Source organism: Saimiri boliviensis, chromosome 13, assembly GCF_048565385.1.
Source record: "Saimiri boliviensis isolate mSaiBol1 chromosome 13, mSaiBol1.pri, whole genome shotgun sequence".
NCBI classification, from domain to species: Eukaryota; Metazoa; Chordata; class Mammalia; order Primates; family Cebidae; genus Saimiri; species Saimiri boliviensis.
In genome coordinates, this window is record NC_133461.1 from 1263612 (window position 1) to 1290474 (window position 26863).

The 26863-nt window shown below is 40.1% G+C and overlaps 1 protein-coding gene across 5 annotated transcripts in view; it reads right to left on the reverse strand.

Annotated features, from left to right (window-relative positions):
- ATP9B (ATPase phospholipid transporting 9B (putative)) overlaps positions 1 to 25772 on the reverse strand; it is a 277165-nt gene extending 251393 nt beyond the window's left edge. For 2 of the 5 annotated variants that reach the window (XM_074383230.1, XM_039463619.2), the window contains exons 1-2: positions 25578 to 25770; positions 5396 to 5569 (exon numbers count right to left, since the gene is read on the reverse strand). In XM_074383230.1, the coding sequence (XP_074239331.1) occupies positions 5396 to 5569; positions 25578 to 25696 (293 nt within the window). In that variant the 5' untranslated portion in view covers positions 25697 to 25770. Of the gene's footprint in view, positions 1 to 5395; positions 5570 to 25577 lie in introns of those variants that run through there. The other 3 variants (XM_074383227.1, XM_074383229.1, XM_074383231.1) reach the window with 3 other exon arrangements.
- Positions 25773 to 26863: the final 1091 nt, after the last annotated feature.

A 26863-nucleotide genomic window follows, 5' to 3' on the forward strand; every position in this document is an offset into this window, starting at 1 on the left:
AGGTTTAGATAAGAAATATCTTTTTAAAAACCCCACAGCTCTAGGCAGGCATAGTAATGCATGCCTGTAATCCCAGCTACTCAGGAGGCTGAGGCAGGAGAACTGCTTGAACACAGGAGGCAGGGGTTGCAGTGAGCCAAGGTTGTGCCACTGCACTCCATCCTGGGCGACAACAGCAAAGCCCCTTCTCAAAAAAAAAAAAAAAACCCACGGCTCCTACCTGCTTAATGCTGCAATACTGTCAGCTCCCGCCTGGGAAAGAACAAGCTGACAGTGCCCCTTCTCACCATTACACAATGCTGAACGTTCTAGCCAGCTCCACCAGGCAAAGCACACAGACCGTAAGGGAAGAAGTAACACACTGCGATGTGCAGATGGCACTCCATGTAATCTTTATAGATCACAAGGAATCTACAAAACCACTTTTAGCACCAGCGAGTTCAGCAAGATTATAGCATACAAAATCAAATATACAAAATCAACTATATTTCTATACACTAGCAATGAAAACATGGAATCCAAAATTTAAAATACCATACCATTTATAATCACTCCACAAAAATTAAATACTTAGGAGTAAATCTAATATTTGCATGCTGAAAACTACAAAACGCTGGTGAAAGAGATCAAATTATCTCCAAATAAAATGGAGCAAGGTAACATGTTCAGGAGCTAGAAGACTCAACCTAGGAAACATATCAATTCCCCCCCAAACTAACATAATATACAGGTTCAACACAAGTCCTATCAAAATCCTAGTGAGGATTTTGCAGATACGAACAAGATTACTCTAAATTTCTATGGGAAGGCAAAGGAACTAGAATAGCTTAAAGATTTCTGAAAAAGAAGAATCATGTAGGAAGAATCAGCCTACCCACGTGAAGACTTTCTATAAAAACCCAGTGCAGCACACTGTATGGTACAGGCAGGAACTAACACACTGATGAGACGGAGAAGGGAACAGAACCAGGGCCACAAGGAGCCCAGCGCACGAACAATCAAGCGGTAATGGAAGATGTGGATATACACGCCGGCTAAAAAATGAACTTCAATCTAAACCTCTCACCTTACCAAAAAAATTTTTTAAAATATTCAAATGTAAAACTATAAAATGCATAGAAAAAAACATCAACATAGGGTTTTGTGAAATTCTTAGACGTGATACCAAAAGCACAATTCACAAAAGTAACAAAAGCAATAAATTAGACCTCACCAAAATTAAAACACTGGATCCACTGAAGTCTCTTTCAAAGGATGAAAAGACCAGATACAGACTGGAAGAAAATCCAAGTATGTATGTGGCAGAGAACCCATAGTTAGAATATGTAAAGAACTTTCTAAACTCAATGAGAAAAAAATTATAAACAACACAACTAGAAGTTAAAGACGGAAAGACACTTACTGAAGAGAATACACAAATGGCAAAAGATGTCCAACCTCAGCAGCATTAGGAAAATGCCAATGAAGAACACAACGAACTATGACTCCACATCTACCAGAGCAGCTACAAGCAAAACCAGTGGCAACACCGAACGCTGGCATGGAGAAAAAGGAACTGTATCTCTCAAACACTGCTAGTGCGAATGTAAGATGGTGTAGCCGCTCTGGGAAAGAGTTTGGCAGCTTCTTAAAAAGCTAAATATATACTTACCATACAACCCAGCGATGAAGTTTCCTGGACATTTATTCCAGAGAAATGAAAACCTATGTCCACACATATGCGCACACACACACAAATGTACACAATTGTTCACGGCAGCTTTATTTCTAATACCCAGACACTTGAAACAACCTACACAACAGCTTGGATGGGTCTCACAGCATCATGTTGAATGAAATAGGCCAGCCTCAAAAAACAAATCATATAATACAGATATCATTACAATATGGAAAAAATAATATAAAAATTTTAAGTATCACATATTGAGTAATTTCAGTTATGTAACATTCTTGGTATTAAAACCAGATGGAGAACTGATGAGTGGTTTCCAAGGCCAGGGATCAGAGGGACAGGAGTGGCTGTGGCACGGGGAAGCTCCCTGTGGGGCTGCAATGGCTCTGCATCTTGGCTGTAGTTATGGTAACACAGATCAACACCTGAGGAAACCACAGAGAACTGCACACAGACACTGTGCCAAGGGTAAGTGTCCTGCTTTCATATTTATTTATATACGATGCAACCATCAGGGTAAACTGGGTGAAAAATACAAGGAACCTGATATGGTTTGGCTGCGTCCCCACCCAAATCTCATCTTGAATTTAACTTCCACAATTCCCACGTGTTGTGGAAGGAACCCAGTGGGAGGTGACAGAGCTATGGGGTGTGTCTTTCCTGGGCTTTTCTCATGACAGTGAATGAGTTTCACAAGATCTGATGATTTTAAAAATGGAGTTTTTCTGCACAAGCTCTCTCTTTGCCTGCTGCCATCCACATAAAATATGACTTGTTCCTCCTAGCCTTCTGCCATGATTGTGAGGCCTCCCGGGCCATGTGGAACTGTGAGTCCAAATGAACCTCTTTCTTTTGTAAATTGCGCAGTCTCAGGTATGTCTTTATCAGCAGTGTGAAAACGAACTAATACGGGACCCCTCTATACTATTTTTGCAACTCCTGCAACTCTCTAATTATTTGCAAATTCAAAGTTTTTTTTAAAAATTATTTTAAAAGGTAAAAGAATGACAATATATACCTTGCAAACATTGATCAAAGAAAGCTAGTAATAGTTTTATTGAAATTAGACAAAAAAAAAGTCTTTACAGAAGAAATAGTATTAAAGACAAAGGAGAAACATTTAAAGACAATAAAAGGCCAATTGAATAGATTAATAATCCTAAATCTGCATCATCTAATAACACACTCTAAAAATATATAAAGCAAAAACTAACATAACTAGAAGAAGTAGACACATCCACAATGATGTTTAGAAACTCTTGAAGTCTCTCAGCAACTGATAGAAAAGCAAACCATGAACAGCAACAGATTTGAACTAGACAACCAATTATGACTCCATTGACATACAGAGCAGTGCACTCAACCACTGAAAACTAATAATTATTTTCAAATACACAAGAAAATTTACTACAAGTTGTCTGTATGATGAACTATAAAGCGAGTCTCAACACATTACAAAGATTAATTTTTTTTTTTTTTTTTTGAAGCAGAGTCTTGCTCTGTCACCAGGCTGGAGTACAGTGGCATGATCTCGGCTCACTGCAACCTCTACCTCCTGGGTTCAAGCGATTCTCCTGTCTCAGCCTCCCCAGTAGCTGGGACTACAGGCATATGCCACCATGCCCAGCTAGTTTTTTATTATTAGTAGAGATGGATTTTTACCATGTCGGCCAGGATGGTCTCGATCTCTTGACATCATGATCTACCCTCCTTGGTAAAAGGATTACAGGCAAAAGCCACCATGCCCAGCTAATTTTTTTAAATTATAAGTATATTCAATGGCCACATAAAATTAATATACAAATTAATTACAAAAAGATAACTGCAAAAAACAGGCTGGGCATGGTGGCTCATGCTGTAATCCAGCATTTTGGGTGGCTGAGGTGGGAGCTCAGGAGTTCAAGATCAGCCTGGGCAACACAGCAAGATCTAATGATGATGATCGTACTAATAAAAAAGATAAGTAGAAAAAAAATCTCTAACTTTGGAAATTAAGCAACATAGTTCTAAATCAAACATGGATTTAAAGTAGAAATAACAATGCAAAGTAGAAAATATCTGGGCCCCGGCACGGTGGCTCATGCCTGTAATCCCAGCACCATGGGAGGCCGACAGGAGCAAATCAGTTGAGGTCAGGAGTTTGAGACCAGCCTGGCCAACTTGGTGAAACTCCATCTCTACTGAAAATACAAAAATTAGCCGGGCATGCTAGCACATGCCTGGACTCCTAGCTACTCGAGAGGGTGAGGAATGAGAATCGCCTGAACCCCGGAGGCAGAGGTTGAGGTGAACCGACATCACGCCACTGCACTCCTGCACTCTAGCCTGGGCAACCGAGTAAGACTGTCTCAAAAAAAAAAAAGAAAAGAAAAGAAACTATTTTGAACTTAATGACAATACCTGTCAAAACGTAAATGTACCTATTTTTAGAAAGGAAAAAGGAAGAATATTGGAGACCTGAGCATTCATCTTAGGAAGCTAGAAAAAGAAAAGCAGGTTAAAGTCAAAAAAAAAATAATAATAATAAGAGAAAATAAAGGGAAGACCAGAAATCAACCAAACAGGAATCAAACACCCTAAGAAGACCACAGCATGACTTAACACAGTATTCCTCAGAGGGCGCCTAAGCGGAGTCTAACTGCAAGGAAACAAACAAAACAAAGTGCGAAACATCCTGTACAATGACTCATCTTCACGCTTCAAAAACGTCAATGGAAGGAAAAATAAACACTGAACTACTACTCCACATTAAAAGAGACTTTAAAAAGATGCCACCTAAATGTGACCACATCCTGTACTAGGGAAAACAGGCTACAATGGACATTACTGGGATGATAGACAACATTGAAATATAAACAAAGTAGATACAAAGCATTGTATCAATGCTAAATTTCCTGAATTTGATAACTGTACTATGGTTATATAAGAAAATATCTATTTTTTAGAAAATACACACTGAAGAATTAAGAGGAATGATCAACTTAGTCTGAAATGACTCAGAAAAAATAATAGTAATATATTAAAAGAATAAAATAAAAGTAGAAAAATGTGGGGAAAAAATAGATCAATCTGAGTAAAAGATATACTGGAGGAATATAGGCCCATATCTATCTTTTGGGAAGAAAAAGAAACACCATTTATAAATGTTTGTAGGGAAATCAGAATTAATTCCATCATGCATTAGCTATAATTTTCCCTAGTTTTTTTTTTTTTTTGAGACAGAGTCTGTGTCTATCGCCCAAGATAGAGTGTAGTGGCTCAATCTCGGCTCACTGCAACCTCTGCCTCCCGGGTTCAAGTGATTCTCCTGCCTCAGGCTTCCTAGTAGCTGGGATTACAGGTGCTCACCACCTCGCCTTGCTAATTTTTGTATTTTTAGTAGAGATGGGGTTTCATCATGTTGTCCAGGCTGGTCTCGAACTCCTGAACTCGAAATGATCTGTCTGCCTCAGCCTCCCAAAGTGCTAAGATTACAGGCATGAGCCACTGCATCCAGCCTCCAGCTTCTAACCATTAAAACTTCCATAAAGTAATGAATTTGGCTCTCCTTTCCTTTCATATTAGCATTGTTTGGCTTTGATTAATGTACTAATACTCTCCATGATGACATTTAGAGAATATCTCCTTGAGTTTATATATTAATAGAGCTAGTAAGTCTATTAGGAGCTAAGTATCTAAAAAAAACTCAGCACATAAGAAACTTGGTAGCAATGGCTAACAAACCTGGTGCAGACGAACTTCCAGCCGTCACAGACAAACCACTCCAGTCCTCTTTTCCTTTGCGTTATCCTGGCTCGTGGTAGGGTATGGTAATCACTTTCCTCATTCTCAAAGCCTTCTTCAGACATCATTAGTGGCATTTCATCCAAATGTGCAGACTCATCCTCCAGTTGGTACCTAGTTAGGGTGAAAAACAGAATGCTAAGACAGGCCAAGCTGTCTTCTTTACAGTTTCAGTGTTTCATTTAGGGACAATCTCTCCTCAAAGTAAGCTGTCTTCAGCTGAGGTAAAGCATTATAAATAAGACTGCAGAGGCTGCTTTCTTTTGCAAAGGAATAAGTCAGGTAAGGTAAAAAAGCTGCCCAACAAGGCCTGTGCTAGCTGCAGAAGTCTCTGTTAACCATGCTGTGAGCGTAATCCGCGAGGCATCTGTGCTGCAAATGGCCAGCCTGACAGCACAGCCAGTGCTGCTCAACATCTCCTCACTGCACTCAATCCCTTCAGAAAAACACTCTTCTGAAACATGACCATAGCAAAGAATGTTCACTCCAAGCAACATCTAAACACTATGCTACGCAACTACATCATCAACCAACATTCTAGAGACTTTCAACAATACGTAGTTGTCTCTATCTGAAATGAATCAACCTCATCCCTTGGCTTGCTGAAAGAATGGGTATCTCTGGGGATATTTATGTCCCATTTAGTCTCTGTTACTCTCTTTACTAAAACTTGCTATTCAATGAAAATATCTCAACAACCTGTCATTATCCCAGAAGAACCCACAAGTTGGCTTTCTTACTTTTTCCACTGAGACAAATGCTTGATGCAAAATTTTGTCTATCATCCCAGTAATGTCCTTTGTAGCCTTTTTTCCAAGAAACAGGCAGTCTACCATCAAAACTTTTATCTTTCCTCAATCACAAACATAATTTAGCTTTAAAAAATATAAACTTACTTTTTGAGTTTAGAACGTTTTTGAGAAGAACTTGTCAGAAACTATAATGGTGATTCAACAGTGCTATCTTACTGAATTTTGAATTGTTAAAAGAAAAGAACGGTCAACTCAGAAATCTATATCCAGCAACAATGTCCTTCAGGAATGAAGGCAAAATAAAGATATTCTCAGATGAAGGAAAACCAAGAGAATTTGTTGTCAACAGATCTGCCCTGAAAGAATGCTAAAGACAGACTTCAGGATGGAGAAAATGATACCAAAGAAAACATGGAACTTCTAGAACGAAGGAAGAACAACAGAAAGTTCTTTAAAATATGCATGAGTATTAAAAATAAAATGTATTAAATTGTCAGATTGTTTTCAACATAAACAGATGTGAATACATATAACAAGCTTAACAAACATAAACAGATGTGAATACATATAACAAGCCTAACAGGAAAGAGTAGGCGACTCTATAGCTTACATGAGGTGATAAAATACTAAAAGTGGACAGTGAAAAGTCAGCCATATATATTATAATCCTTAGAGTAGGATTTCCCAGCAGAGGCACATTAACATTTTGGGCCATAGAACTCTGTTGGGGTGAAGCTGACTTATACACGTATTTATTCCACAGTGTCCTCAGCCTCTATGCACTAGATGCTAGTAGCAGCAAAACACTCGACCCTTGTTGTGGTAATCAAAAATGTTTCCAGACATTGCCAAACATCCCGTGGAACACAAAAATCACAATCTAAAGGAAGTACTTTAAATATAATGGTATTTAATGTTAAAAGATTAAAAGTAAGAAAATGAAAAAATAAACAGTTAATCGCTGCATAATGATGTTCTAGTCAACAATGAATAAAACATTGTCCCATTATAAGGAAGCTGAAAAATTCCTAACACCTAGTGACATGACAGCCATCATAATGTTCACAGTACAATGCAATACTCGCATCTCTGTAGTGATGCTGGTGTATACCAAACCTATTATACTACTAGTTATATAAAAGTCTAGCACATACACTTAGGCATAGTACCTAATACTTGACAATCATAACTAATGACTATGCTATCGGTTTAGGTATTTACTATAGTATACTACTATTATTTTAGATTATACTCTCTATATTTTTGAAAAGCTAACTGTAGAACAGCCGCAGGCAAGTCCTTCAGGAGGAATTCCAGCAGGAGACATTGTTATCACAGGAGACGACAGCTCTGTGTGTGTTACTACCCTCCAGTGTGACAAAATGTGGAGATGGAAGATCGTGATATTGGTGATCCTGACCCTGTAGGCCTAGTCTAATACGCATGTTTTTGTTTTAGTTTTTAACCAAAAGAAAAAAAAAATTTTTAAGTAAAAAAAAAAAAAAAAAAAATAGAAAAAAGTACATGGAATAAGAATATAAAGAACATATTTTTGTGCAACAATATTTTCATGTTTTAAACTGTTATAAGAATCAAAAAGTTTTTTAAAATTTATAAAGTAAAAAAGTTACAATAAACTAAAGATTAATCTACATGCTCTAGTCCTGTACAGGTATATGATTTTTTGTTTTCTACTGTATTTTACTATGTTTAGTATGCTTAGATACACAGATACACAACTGTGCACATCTGCCTGCCCTATTCAGTACAGTAATACACTGCACAGGTTTGTAGCCTAGGACCAATAGGTGTGCATTAAGCTCTCGTCTTGGTCTGTGTGAGTACACTCTAGGATGGTTGCACAACATTGCCAAACACATTTCTGGAGTACAAAACTCAGTATCAAGAAAAAGTATTTTAAATATTAACAATATTTAACATTTAACATTTCTCAGAATATCACGTCCACATGTGACTGTATATAATTCGAACACTAATCAAAGGAAAGCCAAGTAGCTATATTAATATAAGACAAAGACATCAAAAAAAGAACTGCCTAGCACAAAAAGGGTCATAACACAATAATAAAAGGATCAAATCACCACTAAGATCTAAAAGTCCTAAATGTGTATGCGCCTACCACCAGAGCTTCAAAACACAAAAAGCAAAAGGAAAAATAGACAAATCCACAACAGTAACTGAAGACTTCAAAACTCTCAGTCCACTGTCACCAGTTACTCAACATGGTACTGAAAGTCCTAGCTAGAGCAATCAAACAAGAGAAACATATAAGGGGAATCAAAATTGGAAAGGAAATAATCACATTATCCTTGCTTGCTGCTGATACAAATTCATATTTGCAAAAACCTAAAAACTCCACAAGAATACTATTAGAACTAATCAATTCAGTAGTTGCAAGATACAAAATCAACATACAAAAACCAGTAGCATTCCCATATGCCAAAAGTGAACAATGTGAAAAAGAAACTAAAAAGCAATCCCATTTACAATAGCCACACATAAAATTAAATACCTAGGAATTAACCAAAGAAGTGAAAGATCTCTATAATGAAAACTATAAACACTGATGGAAGGAAATTAAAGAGAACACCAAAAAATGGAAAAAAAATATTCCACGCACATGGCTTGGAAGAATGAATATTGTTAAAATGTCCATACTACCCAAATCAATCTATAGATTCAATGCAATCCCTATCAAAACACCAATGACATTCTTCACAGAAATAGAAAAAGCAATCTGAAAATTTATATGAAACTACAAAAGACCCAGAATAGTTAAAGCTCTCCTAAGCAAAAAGAACAAAACTGGAGGAATCACATTACCTAACTTCAAATTATACTACAGAGTCAAATTACACTACAGAGTTATAGTAACCAAAACAGTAAGTTACTGGCCCAAAAACAGACACATAGACCAATGGAAGAGAAGAGAGAACCCAGAAACAAATCCACAAATCTACAGTGAACTTGTTTTTGACATAGGTGCCAAGAACATACACCGGGGAAAAGACAGTCTTTTCAGTAAATGGTGCCAGAACCGGATATCCATACACAAAAGAATGAAACTAGACCTGTATCTCTCACTACATATAAAAATCAAATTAAAACAAATTAAAGGCTTAAATCTAAGACCTCAAACTATAAAACTATTACAAGAAAATACCAGGGGAAATCTCCAGGACATTGGTCTGAGCAAAGACTTCTTGGGCAATACCCCACAAGCACAGGCAACTTAAAGCAAACATGGACAAATGGGATCACATCAAGTTAAAAAGTTTCTACAGAAAAAAGGATACAATCAACAAAGAGACAACCCACAGAATGGGGGAAAATATTTGCCAACTACCCCTCTGACAAAAGACTAGTAATTAAAATATACAAGGAGCTCAAACAATGCTATATGAAAAACTCTAATAATCTAATCAAAAATGGACAAAAGATCTGAATAGACATTTCTCAAAAGAATATATACAAATCACAAACAGGAATATGAAAAGGCCCTCAACGTCACAGATCATCAGAGAAATGCAAATCAAAATTACAAAGAGACATCATCTCACCCAGGTTAAAACGGCTTATATCCAAAGGACAGGCAGTGACAAATGCTGGCAAGCATGTAGAGAAAAGAAAACTCTTACACGCTGTTGCTGGGAATGTAAGTTAGCACAACCACTGTGGAGAACAGTTTGGAGGTGCCTCAAGAAACACTGACTACTGTATGGTCCAGCAATCTCACTGCTGGGTATATACTTAAAAGGAAATCAGTGCTATCAGATACCTAATTCCTACGTTTGTTGTAGCACAGTTTACAATAGCTAAAATTTGGAAGCAACCTAACTGTCCACCAACAGATGAATGGATAAAGACAATGCGGTACATATACACAATGGAGTACTATTCAGCAGTGAAAAAGAATGAGATCCAGTCATTAACATCAACATGGAAGGAACAAGAGGACATTATTTTAAGTAAAACAAGCCAGATACAGAAATATAAGTATCATGTGCCCTCACTCATGAGGAAGCTTTAAAAAAAAGTTGAATTTATGGACACAGAGAGTAGAATGATGCTGATAAGAGGCTGAGGAGAGTAGCACAGAGTAGGGGACAAAGAATAGATGGGTAATGGGTATAAAAATATAGTTAGATACAAGGAATAAAATCTAGGATTCAGTAGCACAACAGGGCAACTATAATTAAGAGTAACTTATTGTGTATTTCAAATAACTAAAAGAATGAGATTGGAAAGTTCCTAACATAAAGAAATGTTAAATGCTGAAGGTGACAGATATGCCTGTTAGAAAGAAATATTCATTGCCACAAAAGAAATTTAGCACTCGAACATAAGTTTTCTCAGCAAGGCAATTTAGTTCTACAGAAGGGTGTGGATGGAGCAATGGTGAGAGCAGACCTTAACAAGGAGGGGTGGTAATCGTTATCCCGGACGCAGGTAGCCCCTACTGTTGTGTGGTTCCCATATTGGCTACAGTTGGACTACACAATCTAAGCTAATTCCAATTGGCTATTTTAAAGAGAGCAGGAGTATGAGCCAGAGTGGCAGGGTGAGCAGTTTTGGCGGGAAAGACGGTTATGGAACAGGTGACTAAAGGCGACTGTGGTCAGAGCAGATGACCGGAGTAACTCAAGATGGAGCAGGTAATCAGGGAAACAGATGTGTAAGACTGATTAGAGCTGGTGGGAAGGTTGTTTACTGAAACTAGGGGCAAGGAGATGAGGACGTTAAACTTTAAAATGGAGAAAAAAAGAACAAGGAAACTAAACACACTGACATGGATTCTCTGAAAAGAAACTTAGAACTCACTGCATTTAACATCCCAATTACCTGATTTGACCATTATACATTGTATGCACTAACAAAACATCACATGTACCCCATAAATATGTATAAGTATTATGTATCCATAATAATTAATGATAAAAAATAAATTATTTTCATAAGACTGGAAGTGAGGGAGAGGTCTTCCTTAGATCACCCAAGATGCTACGCCCCAAGAAGAGGCATCTGGAGGAAAGGCAGATAACCCCTGAAGGCTTAGAAAGACTGGCTGACTAGCACCAAGACCTTGGAGAGATCCACAACACAAAGACAGCTGGACACGTGCACAGCTGGCCAAGGGGAACAGGACACCAGAAGAAGCTGAAGAGGGCAGGAACAAGGGACACAGTGCAGGCCAAGCACCAGGAAGGAGTTTAATTCTAAGTGTAATAGAAAGCCATTGGGAGGTTTTAAATCTGGAAGAATTTTTTTTTTCACAAAGGACTTTCTTTGAAAATAATTTTTTTATTTCCATAGATTTTTGAGGTGGTATTTGGTTATATATAAGTTCTTCAGTGAGGATTGGTGAGATTTTGGTGTACTTATGTCCCAAGCAGTACTCACTGAACCCAATTTGTAGTATTTTATCCCTCACCTCCTTCCCAGCCTTTCCCCCCAGTTCCCAGAGTCCACTGTGTCATTCTTATACATTCAAAAGGGACTTTTAAAATATGCAAATTCAAACAAGAGACCATGTCTTGCTTATCAAATATAAAAAAGAAGTCTTAACATTCAATGTGGCCAACAGTCTTGGATAAACAGGCACTCTTAATCACTGGTAAGAGTATAAACAATTGCTGGTAAGAATGGAGAACAATTTGTGAAGATGCATTGAAAGCTTTTCATTTCTGTAAATCAACTTTAACCATGGTTTCTCACTATCCCATGGAAATTTAAAATGTGTTCAAGATTTCCCTGCAAAGATAACTATCACTGGGCTGTGATGTTTAAAAGGAGTACCCAAGAAAACATAGAAAAAAATACATAATATCCATGAATAAATAATTGATCATATACACGATGGAATAGAATATTGTCACTACAAATCATCATAGAAGACCTTTGTTGAAAGTAAATGTCTAAGGAGAAATGGCAGTCACTTCTTTTCACCCCTCTCTTAAATGCCCTACTCTAGCAATCAAAAGACTACTTCTTTAGTGTCTCCAGATAATCTTCTATACACAACTCCAACTACTATTGACAGCATCATAGAACATCTTTACAGCATACAAGTTTCATTATAATTTAGGCAAAAAAAAAAAAAATCACACGATCTGTGAAGTTAACAGATCTAAAACATAAATAATATTTTTCCCTTAAAAAGTCATTTTTTCTTCTCTGTATGAAATTGCTTCTTTTAAAAGTCAGCTAGAAAATTAGAAAATGAATATTTATATAAAATGTGATCAAAATTCAAAACACCATATAAATATATTGTAATATAATACACAAAATAAGATTTTTGGTCTTTTTCCTTAAGTTGTCTCAACTATTATGTCTTATTTTAGTAAAAGTCACAATCTTATCAAGTTTACTATGGGAAGAGCAGCACAGTGATTTCTGAAAGATAAGGAATATAAGCAACATTGTGTTTTGTAACCTCAACTCCAGAAATGGAGTCTTTGAACTGGCAAGCAATTTATTCCATTTCCAAGGCAATTTTCCTATTGTATTGAACATTTTACCTCAGTATTTAAAAACAATAAGATGATGAATAATGGATTTTTTCAAAGACAGGAAAAGCACAGAATCTTAAGTGTCTTTGTTGCCTGGTGTCATACACGCTTAATTGGTTTGTCACTCAAGAGAAATCAACGTTTCCAGCAATTAAGTATAATTCTGGAAACATATTTTTAAAATGAGTAAAAACAATTATGAACAAAGACGACAGAATGGACGATACCAAACCCAAGAGCAGTGCCATGCTAAGAAACAAGGACAGCTATCTGAACTGCAGCCAAAGATTTCAAAAAAAATTAGGAACTCCATAAACGATCAAGTAGTGGAAGGCACATAATTTACATGAATCTAAGTAAATCAATACAATAACTAGCTTAAAACTTATGCTTCATCAAAAGTATCTAAGAGCCTTATTGTTTCCATCTCTATGAGAAATACTTCTTAGAAGCCAATTGATATTAAATGAAGAAACAGATTTAAAACATGTCTAATGCTCAAACTTTCTTTAAAAATAAACACTGCCCCTTTGTCTGCATGTTAATAAAGTAGAAAAACAAAGCAAAACACTAAATGCTATAAAGAAATGTGCCCCTTTCCTTTGTTAAATACAAATGCAAGGTTCAACTGTCATTGATAAGTCATTAGTAAGCAGCAAGCTGCATAAACTAATGAGAAATTGGGACTCTCCCTCATATAGCAACAAAGGAGACAAACTGTGCTATAGTTGAAATGCTTTTGTCCCCTCCAAACTCATGTGTTGGAAGCTTAATCCTCAATGCAACAGTCTTAGGAGATAGTGCCTAGTGGGAAGCATTTAGGTCACAGTAGTTTCACCCTCATGATGCATTAATGCAGTCACAAAGAGGGCATTTTGCAATGGGTTCACTCTTTCCTGCTCTTCTGCCATGTCAGAACACCACATTCGTCCTCTCTTGCCCTCCCATCTTCTTCCATGTGAGGACACAGCAAAAAGGCCTCACCAGGCATCAATACCTTATACTGGATTTCCCAGCCTCCAGAAGTGTGAGAAATAAATATCTATTCTTTATAAATTACCCAGTCTCAGATATTCTGTTACAGAAGCACAAAACTTACTAAGAAAAAGGGTAAGATATTAAAATAAATAAGCCAGCAGATAAATGAATAAATAAAATTAAATGAATGGCTGCCTGAAAAATATGCCTTGACTTGAGGAGCAAAACCCAGCAAAAGGAACACGGAAATAGTCCCCTGAACTGAGATCTGATTTCCCGCATGGGAATTATACATACAATAACCTTGGAGCTAATGATTTCTAAAATGTTCTACAAGAAAACTGAACATTAATTTCTTGAAATAAGAAATTACACTTCTATACATAAATTGAGAAAAACTTCTGAATTAGTTAATGGTGCAATATCCAATGTTATATAAATGCAAACCCAGAAATCTGAAGCTGTAAAGCCAATTAGCTCAGGATACATACTTCAGTTGCCTAAAATTGTGATGTTTCCTATTATCAACTCTGTCTTCACGGTAGTATTATTAGGTGTAAAAAAATAAGTGAAATATTTCTATTCTGGCAAGTGTAAATAATTTTTTTAAATTGAGTAAACTATAGTTATTTTATTTTATTTATTATTTGTAGACAGAGTTTCGCACTTGTCACCCAGGCTGGTGTGCAATGGCATGATCTCAGCTCATTGCAACCTCTACCTCATGGGTCCAAGAGATTCTCCTGCCTCAGCTTCCTGAGTAGCTGGAATTACAGCTGCCCGCCACCACATCCAGTTGATTTTTATATTTTTAGTAGAGACAGGATTTCACCACCTTGGCCTGGCTGGACTCCAACTCTTGAACTCAGGTGATCCTCCCAAAGTGCTGGGATTACAGGTGTGAGCCACTGCACCCAACCTATGGATGCCTTTTAAAGGAAATTCTTACAGACCCCCTAAGAAAATGTCTCTGATTCCAACGAATCCTGGGACTGAGCAACTAGATAAATACTGTCTTAAGAATTAGTACTATACCTTTAAAAAAAAAACAATGGCTTTCAATTGTGAACAATCACAGCAAAAGACCTTTCATTTACAACTAGTAAAATATTAGACTATCATAATTATTAAAGTTTTAAGATTCACAGAAAATTGTGTATAGACTCTGAGAATGAGAAATCTAGCATTAAAAAAAATTGTGTTGCTTCTACCAAGAAACACTAATATTTTACCAATAATCAGACAGTAGCCATCTGTTCTTAACATTAGTATCTTTAAATGCTAAAACTTAACTTTTATAAGATTGTGAACACCTCTGGGCAGGGCCAATATTCACACTGCTGGCAAAGCAAAGAAAAAGTAATGATGGACACGGAGAAACAGAACAACAACGCTCAACGTCACTCAGTCTTTATTCAATGAACAATTTGAATGACACCACTATCACTTAAAACACAAAAATGAGAAATATCAATTTAACAAATACCTTATTTTCACCCAGACATTAACAATGCAAAAGAGAAATCAGTATCTCACAAGACTTTGTAGAAAACAGACTTAACAAAAGCAACCGCATTCCCAGTGAACTCCTGGGAACTACTATGTGTGGTACACATCATTTTGTTTACTTAATAACACATAAAAACAGGAACATCCTCATCCTCAGTGATAATACATGCAATGTGCTGTTGAATTTTTTAATGTTTATTAAACCATATGTTATGGTTTGGATGTGTGTCTCCTGCAAATCTCATACTGAAATGTGATCCCCAATGTCAGAAGTGGGGCCTAGTGGGAGACACTGAATCATGGAGTGGAAGACGAATCATGGGGCAGGGGACAGTCCCTTTATGAATCCCCATGGTGATAAGTGAGTTCTCGCTCAGTTACTTCACGTGAGAGCTGGTTAGGAGTCTGGAATCTCCCCATTCTCTCTCTTGCTCCCTTTCGTCATGTGACATGCTGGCTCCCCATCAACTTCCACCATGACTGTATACTTCCTCAAGTCTCACCAGAAGCAGATGCCAGCACCACGCTTCCTGTAAAGCTTACAGAAGCACAAGCCAACAAAACCTCTTTTTTCATAAATTACCCAGCCTCAAGTATTGTTATTTTTTTATAGCAATGCAAGAATGGACTTACATCTTACTCAAATCACATCTAATTCTTCCCTTGGAAATTTTTATAAAATATATCCCAATCATGAAAATTTTTATAGCTGTACCAACTGACCAACATTATCTTTTAAGTGTACTGTGTCCTAAAGTGGTATGATTATAATGAAATAAAAATAATTCCACTTCAAAGAAAACCTAAGAACTTTTAAAATACAGTAACTATAACTCTTCATACATAAGAGCAAAATGTTATTTTCATATGGTCACTGAAGGAAGCTTTCAAAGCTTACAAAGTGAAGTAAAGCTCATATGAAAGCCATTTTTCTAACAACTATTAATTTTCAACCACCAATGTGGATATCTAGACTGCATAATGTAAAATTCTGTTTCTGGTAAATGGAAGACAATACACAAACTTAGATTTTTTTCTTTTAGCTGTATTCTATCATATAGCACACATTTCCCAAAATTTAAATTGGGAAGTGAATAAAGTTCATAGCAAAATTACTACGTTCTAATATTTCTATTTTGGGAAATGTGTGCCATTGTGAAATTCGTGATTTGTTATAAATAGTTAAAATGGTAAATTTTAAGTGACCTATATTTTACCACAATGAAAAAACTCTATAGATATGGAGGTTGGGGGATAGGTGGAAAGGAAAATGACTGGATGGGAGTGGTAGCTAAAGAGGACAAGGTTTCTTTTGGACGTGGTGAACATGCTCCAGCACTGACTCTGGTGATGTATCTATGAATATTCTAAAAAACACTAGGCCAGGCACGGTGGCTCACACCTGTAATCTCAACACTTTGGAAGTTGAGGCAGGTGGATCACACAGTCAGGAGATCAAGACCATCCTGGCCATCATGGTGAAACCCCATCTCTACTAAAATATAAAATATTAGCCGGGCGTGGTGGCATGTGCCTGTAGTCTCAGCTACTCAGGAGGCTGAGGCAGGGGAATCACTTGAACCTGGGAGGCAAAGGTTGCAGTGAGCCAAGACTGCACTGCTGCACTCCAACCTGGCAACAGAGCAAGCTTCCATCTCCAAAAAATAAAAAGATGGTCAAACAGGAACAGTTTCGGTCTGCAGCTTCCAGTGAGATCAACACAGAAGGTGGGTGATTTCTGCATTTCCAAATGAGGTACCTGGCTCATCTCATTGACACTTGTTAGACAACAGGTGAGAAATGCAAATCAAAACCACAATGAGATACATCTCAGGCCAGTTAGAATGGCAATCATTAAAAAGTCAGGAAACAACAGATGCTGGAGAGGATATGGAGAAATAGGAATGCTTTTACACCATTGGTGAGCCTGTAAATTAGTTCAGCCACTGTAGAAGACAGTGTGGTGATTCCTCAAATATCTAGAACCAGAAATACCCTTAGACCCAGCAATCCCATTACTGGGTATATACCTGATGGATTATAAATCAGCCTACTATAAAGACACATGCACATGTATGTGTACTGCAGCACTATTCACAATAGCAAAGACTTGGAACCAACCGAAATGGCCACTAATGATAGACTTGATAAAGAAAATGCAGCATATATATACTAAGGAATACTATGCAGCCATAAAAAAGGATGCGTTCCTGTCCTTTGCAGAAATATGAATGAAGCTGTGAACCATCATTCTCAGCAAACTAACACAGAAACAGAAAACCAAACACTGCACATTCTCACTTATAAGGGAGACTTGAACAGTGAGAATCCACGTGGGCATAGGGAGGGAAACATCACACACCAGGGGCCTGTCAGGGGGTGGGAGGCTAGGGTAGGGATAGCATTAGGAGAAACACCTAATGATGATGGTTTGATGAGCGCAGCAAACCACCATGGCATGTCTATACCTAGGTAACAAACCTGCAAGTTCTGCACATCTATCCCAAAACTTAAAAGTGTAATAATTTTAAAACAAACAAAAAAACACTTAACTGTACACTTTAAGTTGGGTAACTTGCATGATATGTAAACTATATAAAAACAGCTGCTAAATATGAGTAAATGAGCAATATTTTTTTTTAAAAAAAGAGTAAACAGAAGAAAAAAATATATATAAACTACTCCTTCCTTCCAGTTCCAGACCAAGATGGAGTAGATGTGCTACTCCCTATTCCTCCCATTAAATAGAACTAAAAACCTATACATCAAAAGATGGAGAGAAGAGGGCCATCAGTAAGGACCTTGGACCCAGAGAACAAGACAACAACAGTGAGTATCCAGTATTTTCTTTTTGTCTCATGCCCATGTTGTGTACTAGAGAAGAAGCAACCAGAAAAGTAATAGACACAGACCAGAAAAGCCCCCAAGAAAGGTCTGGTCTCTCTGACCAAAGGACTAGGAAAAGGGCGGCCTAGCAGAACAAAAAATTTTCGATAGTAATCGCTATATCCCACTCAAACATGACAGAAAAAGCATAACCCCACCCCTGTTGAACAGCAAAAAGTAAGTGAAGCCTGGACTCCTCACTCCCCAGCTGTGGGAAGACACTCTCCCCATTGCCCAGATGGTGTCAGGGCAGACCAAGTGAGGAGTGGGGACAGTCATCCATGCCTGGCAGTCATTGCAGGTCACATGCACAAGGGTGCCAGACACTCATCCCTGTTAACGACAAAGCTTCAAAAAATTTAGTTTAAAGATCCAACCAGCTTTTATTAGCAAATCAGGCAGTATTCCATCTATGAAATAGAAAGGTACTCAGATAAGCTAAGCAGCAGAGGTGAACTTTACAGCCAGAAAGGATGCAGAAAGTAGATACAAGGAACAAAACACAAATTGGGCATTTCAAGGTTACTTTCCTTACAGGGTAAAGTACAGAGGACTCTCTTATGCTAGCCCAGTTTGACTGGCCCCTTATGATTGGTTGCTGTGAATCTCTTGTTTTTGGGAAATTGGCCTGTTTTTAGTTTAGTTTGATTGTGGCACCTAGCACAAGTGACTGCATTCTGGTTTGGTCTGGTCTGCTGGGCCTGGTGCAGGAGCTTAGTCTGAAATAATGGTTTCTGGTACATTTTAATTAACACCCTCAACTGGCAATAATAAAGCAATCCTGCCTGTCTCTATCAGTATCAGAAGAGGCCTAATGAAAAGCAGAAAATCTAACCACCTTCTAAAAAGGTAACAATATCCATGCAATGTCAGTGGAGGCCACAGGCATGCAGTAACCAGGCACTCCTCCCCTTTCCAGCCAAGGTGACGTTAGCAGAACACTGCTGAGGAGCCAGCAGTCACATGGTACCTTCCCTTCCCAGATGTTAAAGGGGCTGTGAAGGGAACCTGGTTCTCACCCCCTTCTTGCAGAACCCCCACATTCCACTCCCACCATCACATTAAACAGAAGGTTTAAATAAGGTCTCAAATCTCATAATACCCAAAATGTCTAGGATATAATGGAAAATCACTCATTATCCCCAAAATCAGAAAAATCTCAACATGAATGAGAAAACAGAATCAACAGATGTCAACATCAAAACAATGCAGATACGTAAATTATCTAACAAGGATTTTTAAACATGTAACATAAAAATGTATCAATGGACAATTATAAACAGACTTGAAACAAAGGAAAAAAATATGAAGTCTCAGCAGAGACACTGCTAATATGAAGGAAAATCAACTGGAAATTTTGAAACTAAAAATCTGAATGGATGCACTCAACAGTAAAATAAAAAAAAAATGAGGGAAAATAGCAGTGAACTTTAAGACAAACAACATAAACTGCCCGATCTGAAAAGGAAAAGAACTTAGAAACAATGAGGAGTAACTTAGGGTCCTGTGGGACAAAAAGAAAGGATCTCACAAGGTGCCACTAGGGTAAAAGCGGCAATGGAGAGTAGAGCTCAAAAAGCACTCAAACAAATAATGGCCGCAAACTTCTCAGATTTGACACGATACAAACTTACAGAATTAGGATGCTAAGTAAACCCTAAACAGGGTAATCCTAAAGAAATTCATACCAAGAGGCATAATAGTCAAACTACTAAAAACTAAAGATTAAGAAAAATGCTTGAAAGTAGTGAAAGAAAAAATGACACCTATCTGAAAAGGAAAAAACTCAAATGACATCAGACTTCTCATAAGAAAGCATGGAGGCCAGAAAGAAGTGGCGTAACATTTTTCAAGTGCTGAAAGAAAAAAACTGTAAACTCCAAATTCTATTATCTGGTGAAATTATCATTCAGGAATGAAGGAGAAATTCAGGCATCTTCAGATTAAGGAAAATGAAGAGAATTTGTTTCTAGTAGAGTTCCCTAAAAAGGTTAGGGAATTAGCGAAACAGAACAAAAATAAGAAATTGTGGACTATGAGGAAATAAGAAAACAGAAAGGGCAAAAAGGGTAGGTCAATATAATAGGCTTTCCTTTGCCTCTTGAATTTTCTACATTGTTTGAGAGATAAAGCAAAAATTGTAACACTGATACAGGGTTCTAATTGCATATAAGGGAAGTATTTATATATTTTTGCATATGTAAAATCTACACATAATTTACATGAGTATTATATTACTAATGGGAGGATAAAGAGATTTAAAGAGGTAAAGCTCTTACACTTTACCCAAAAACTTAAAATATCAACAACAGTACACTGCAATTAGTTATGTATATATAATGTAACTCCTAGAGCTACCATTAAATAATATCTATACAAAGAAATACACTGAAGAACACTACAGATAAAGCAAACTGGAATTCTAAAAAATGTTTAAGTGTACCCTTAAGAAGGAATAAAGAAGAAAACAGGAAAACACAGAAAATAAAATGGCATCTCAAACTGAACATAAACCGTCAAAATGTATCAATCACAAGACAACGGTGGTGGGTAAAAAAATGAACCAACCATAAGACAACTACCAGAAACTCACTTGAAATATAAGTGACTTGAGAGTGAAAGGATGGAAAACTATATACCATGCAAACATTAATTGAAGGAAAGCAGAGATGGCTATATTAGTGTCAGATAAAGTAGATTTCAGAGCAGAAAAACTACCAGAGACAGATAGGTGAACTACGTAATGGTAAAGGTGCCGATCCATCCATCAAGAACACCCAGGAATCCCAAATGTGTATGCACCAAACAACAGACCTACAAAATATATGAAGCAAAAATGGATGAAATTCTAAAGAAAGGTAATCTCAGCACTTTGGAAGGCCAATAGAAGGGAATCACTGAGACCAGGAGTTCAAGACCAGCCTGGACAACACAGTGGAACCCCACCCACCTCTACAAAAAACAATTTAAAAATTAGTTGGGCATGTTGGGATGCACCTACAATCCCAGCTATTGTGGAGGTTGAAGCAGGAGGATGGCTTGAGCCCAGAAGGTCGAGGCCGTAGTGAGCCATGATTATGCCACTATACTCCAGCCTGGGTAACAGACTGAGACCATATTTCAAAAAGAACAAAAACTCTAAAGAGAATAAACAAAGCCACAAGGGAAGATAAACTCAACAGGAACATTAACTAAAAGGTAAATCAACATTTCAGAACAGTCCACCGAACAACAGCAAAATAAATGTTCTTTTCAAGAGCCAGAGAATACTTACCAGCATACAGATAGTGTCACAATATCTTACTATAAGCCTTGTCAAAGCACTTAACTTTTTAAACTATGTGTATGTTACCACAATAAAATAAAACCCAAAATAATGTAGAAGCACAACTCCTGGTCCAGACAAAATGGCACGGATCCATTTCTCTGCTCCTCCCCAGTAAGTCCAACTATAAAACCTGGTAATTAGGCAAGAGCCAATCAAAGGAGAGTTCTGAAAGAAGGTAAGAAGGCAGCATTGACTTCCCGAGACTCTCCTCTCCAACCAGGGATACTGGGGCAACGGGACAGTAGCAGTAAGGGGAACCTGCCACTACAAGCTGCTGGCACATGAAGAGCCTGTGCCCCTCATGCCCGAGCCTCCTCTCTCTCAGTATAGAAAGCCAGGCAGCAGCGACAAGTGCAAGCCCGGCACAAAGGGCCAGTCCAGAAAGCCAGGCAGCACCGACAAGTGCAAGCCCAGCACAAAGGGGCCAGTCCAGAAAGCCAGGCAGCACCGACAAGTGCAAGCCCGGCACAAAGGGGCCAGTCCAGAAAGCCTCCTCTTATCCAAGACCTAAGACCCCCTTCCTTGCTCCAAGACACCAGAGCATCAAGGTGGCACCAGCAAGAGGGAAGCCTTTCATTACAAGGGTGCTAAGTCTCCTCTTCTCCCACCCAGAAACACTGCAGCCACTGGGTCCATATGAATGGGATACAGCCGCAGCCAGTGCCCAGCCAAAGAAGCCTCTTCTGTCCCATGAGCCTGACACTTCCATCTCTACACAAGAGACACCAGGCCTAGGAAAATCTCCCTTTCCCCCTCACACAGCACCAACAGAGACCAGGAAGACCCCCAAAGGTACCATATAAACCAAGCAGACCAAAGATCACAGCACCATGGCTCTAAGAATTAAAATGTCATTGGAACCACAGCCCACTAATGTGGTCCAGGACCTATGTGCTGAATCTAAACAGGGTGGCTATGCACTACAATAAAAGATATAAATAGAACCCAAATTCTCCTAATGTACAAAATACCCAAGAGACAATCGAAAAACATCTGTCAAACCAAGAGCCAGAATATTCACAACCTGAATTAGAAAAGGCAATCACCCAGCACTTTGGGAGGCCGAGGCGGGTGGATCACGAGGTCAAGAGATCGAGACCATCCTGGTCAACATGGTGAAACCCCGTCTCTACTAAAAATACAAAAAACTAACTGGGCATGGTGGCGCGTGCCTGTAATCCCGCTCAGGAGGCTGAGGCAGGAGAATTGCCTGAACCCAGGAGGCGGAGGTTGCGGTGAGCCGAGATCGCGCCATTGCACTCCAGCCTGGGTAACGAGAGTGAAACTCTGTCTCAAAAAAAAGAAAAAGAAAAGGCAATCACACACCACCACAACTAAGCTAACTCAAGATACTGGCATTAATTATATGACCAGCATTTTAAAGCAGCAGACATAAAAATGCTTCCACAATCAAATACAAACTATCCTGAAACAAACAGAAATTATAAAACCGAGAAATAGAGTAACAGAAATAAACCTCACTGGATGAGATTAAGAATAGAGTGGAGATGACAGTAAAGCATTAGGGAACTTGAGAACAGATGATAGAATTTACACAACCTGAACAACACAGAGAAAAGAAACAGGGAATTACGTAACACCAACGTAAAATCCAACTTTCTTAACACTGGAAATCCAAATGGAGAGAAGACAGTAGGAACAACTCTCTCCCCATTATTTCTTCAACAACAAAGAGTAGTTGAAGAAATCATGGCTAAAAACTCCCTCAATTTAGTCAAAACCAAAAAAAAAAAAAAAAAAGACAGCAAACATGAAATCCATGACAAGACACAACGTAATTAAATCTCTGAAAACTAAAGACAAAGTAAAAATTTGAAAACAGCCAAACAAAAATGACACATTATATACAGGAGAACATCAATCTGAGTGACAGTGGCATCCTAATCAGAAACCATGGATGCAAGGAAGCCGCACAAGATTTTTCAAGTGCCAAGAAAACGGTGGGCTAGCAGCCATGGCACACGCCTTAATCCTAACACTCTGGGAAGATGACGCAGGAGAATCACTTGACACCAGTTGGGCAACATAGCAAGATGCTGTCTCTTTAAAAAATTTTAAAAATTAGCCAGGCATGGTGGTACCTGCCTGTAGTCCCAGCTACATGGGAGGATTGCCTGGGCCCAACAGGTCAAAGGTGTAATGAGCTATGATTGCATCACCAAACTCCAGAGCGAGACCCTGTCTCAAAAAAAAAAAAAATGAAGAATAGAAAAAGGAGAAATATGGGTACATGGTTTGTGCAATACACTATCCTTACCATCATGAGTTTTATAAACCATATTTGGTGAATGACACAAAAACTGTAAGACTATCTGATACCCAGGACATGTTACTAAAGTGAGGATCTAAGTAAAAGAATGGTTTCTGCACTTCACTGGCAGTGGTGAAATACTGACGGCAATACACCACGGTGATAACTCACATATGTGTATTGTAATACCCAGAGCAAACACTGTGAAAACTATACAAAGACCTAATCTCAAACACAGTATACAGATAGCAAAAAAGTGTCCAAGTAATCCAAAAAAATGGCAAGAAAAAAGAAACAGAGGAATGAGAATCAGAAGAAACACAACACAGATAATAAACGGCATATTTATATTCTAACATATCCACAATTATCACAAATGTAAATGGTGTAAATGTGCCATTTAAAAGAGAATGGCATAGTCAATAAAAAATATGATTATATGATCCAACAAGAAACTCACTTCAACATAAGTTGAAAGCTATACCATGCAAACATTAATCCAAAAAAGCATAAACGGCGACATCAATATCTAATAAAGAAAATTTTAGAGCAAAGAAAATTACCAGAGACAGAGGAACATTAACAACGAAAGGAACAATCCACCAAGAAGACATAAAGATCTTGAATGTTTGTGCATCACATGACAGTGCTTGAAAGTGCATGAGGCTAAAACTCACGGATTCAATCTGCGATGAAAACCTATTTCGAAACCGGTGGCACATTTCCAAATAATGAACTCCTAAAATTAAACAGATTTACTAATACAATTACTGCTATAGGTAACACCAAGGAGGAAAAGAGAAATGGTAGCTCCAGAGAACCCACTTTCAACCAAGCACTGAATAAGGGCATCTTACGCATTTTCTACTGTAATCGCCAATAGTCCCGTAAAAAAATTTTATCCAGCATTTTACAGATGAGAAACCATGGCTTTGAGTTTTAAAAAGCTACCCAAGAGCAAACAAGAGCGTTATAACATTCCAACAACTACTTTGGACTGTAGGTTACAGTCTCTCAAATAGCCGAAACCAAAGGTTATTCAAAAACTCAAATTCTGAAGCAAGCACATATCGGATGAAATTATATTTTCTACAATTCCTCTAGAATGAAACTTCAAAAACTGTAAGAAGCAATATTCTCCTCTCTAAAATGTCTTTTAAAAAACAGTCTTCTTTGAATGAGAAGTTGAATATGAGCTAAATCCAACCTCGGGCATAAAAGGTCTGTGCACGAACTCTACCGCTCACCGTGGCCTCCTTCTCAAGCCCCGTTTCCCCTTTTAGGAAAGCAGAAGAACTTGTCCACAAAAAGCACTTTGGTGTATAGATGTCCAAGTAAAAAGTGCGCTTAGTCAAGACACGGAAATGAACAGAAATTTCAGTAAGGAGCGTGTTTTTAACAACGTGATCGAGAGTTGCATCTGCCGCCTTCCCGGTTCACACGGCCGCACAAGTTTCGGAGACCGAATTATCCGAGTTTAGGACTTTCGATCGCGGCTGACTTTCGGAGCGCGGCCGCTCCTCCACACCCGCCGCGGCGCTTCCTCCCGCTCTGCCTCCCGCGCTCCGCCAGGCGTCCCGGGGCGCAGGCGCCCGCCCCGGCCCCGGCCCCGGACCCGCCCCAGCTCCCGGCCCCAGACCCGCCCGGCTCCCGGCTCCCGGCCCCGGCTCCCCGCCCCAGCTCCCGGCCCCAGACCCGCCCGGCTCCCGGCTCCCGGCCCCGGCTCCCCGCCCCGGCTCCCGGCCCCAGACCCGCCCGGCTCCCGGCTCCCGGCCCCGGCTCCCCGCCCCAGCTCCCGGCCCCAGACCCGCCCGGCTCCCGGCTCCCAGGGTGGGCGCTCAGGCGCCGCGCCCGCCTCGGTTACCTGCCGCGCCAGTCGGCTCCCGATCCGGGCCCCGCAGCGCTGTAGTAGGCCGCGCGTTTGCGGTTGGCTGCGACCGCCGCGACGCCGCGCACCGGGTACAGCGGAATCTGGTCCGCCATGTTCGGGCCGCCCCTCTCCCGCCCCTCCCGCTCTCCCCTCAATTCGCCGCCTTTTCCCCGCCCTCTCCACTCAGCGCCAACCCCAGCGGAGGCACCGCCCGCGCCCCTTCCCCGCCCCCGCTGAGCGGCGAAGTCCGATGGCGTCACGAGCGGCGACGACGCGGCGCGGAGGCGTGGCGTCCCTAGGCCCCGCCCTCCCCTGGGCGTCGGCGCACGACGACGGTCCCGGGCGGCAAAAGCGCGGCGGGGGAGGCGGTGCAGTCCGGACGATGACGTCAAGGGCCGCTACAGCTGGGGGCGGGGGGCGTCGCGTTCCGAGGCCCCGCCCCCGCCTCGCGGCGGGCCCAAGACGTCACCGAGCGGCGGGGCGGGACGCGCATGCGTCGCGGACTGGCCTTCCGGGTGCGCGCGTGGCCCCGCACGTGGGTGCCGGCCGGTTCTGGTCTGCGGGTGCGTCCCGCTCGGAAGGGCCTCGCCGCGGTCTCCTGGGAGCTGGGCCGGGGACACGCGTGGGCGCGCGCGGCCTTTCGGGCGGTCCTGAGCCTGCGCCGCCGGGAGCTGCACGCGCGGCCCACGCGCCCTCCGGCGCCTGTGCGGTCACAGGCGGGGTCGCGCTCCCTGGCCGGGCCCCCAACGCGCCGCGACCCCAGTTGCGCCCACCGCACCGTGCTCAGTTTCCCAGGGGTTCGACTCCTGCTTCCTCACTGCCGCCGTCCGCTTCCTCTGCTTCTCGGTGTTCAGCCTGAGTCCACGCCCCCCACCTCCAGGCCCACGGCCCGCTGAAACGCCCTGCCGGCGACCGTCAGACACGAGGCGTTACACCCTCAGTCTGCACAGGGAAGCAGGACGGTGCCGAGCAGACGCACGTACAGCCTTGGCTGGGTTTGCTTCGTGTCCTGGCCCGAGCAGGACGGCCGCTCCCGCCTCCGTCACGCCCTGCACCTGGACCCTGCAAGCTGGCGCTCCTCCCGTATTTCTGGTTTTTTCACGTTGTGTTTTTTAACCTGTGATTCTGATATTCCATGGCCATGACTTACGGATTTTGTCTACGTGTTTGAAACACTGTTCAACATTAACTTATAAATGCTTTTTTCTTTTGTTCTTTCTTTTTTTTTTTTTTGCTGTGTTTTTGAGATGGGGTCGCATTCTGTCACCCAGGCTGGAATG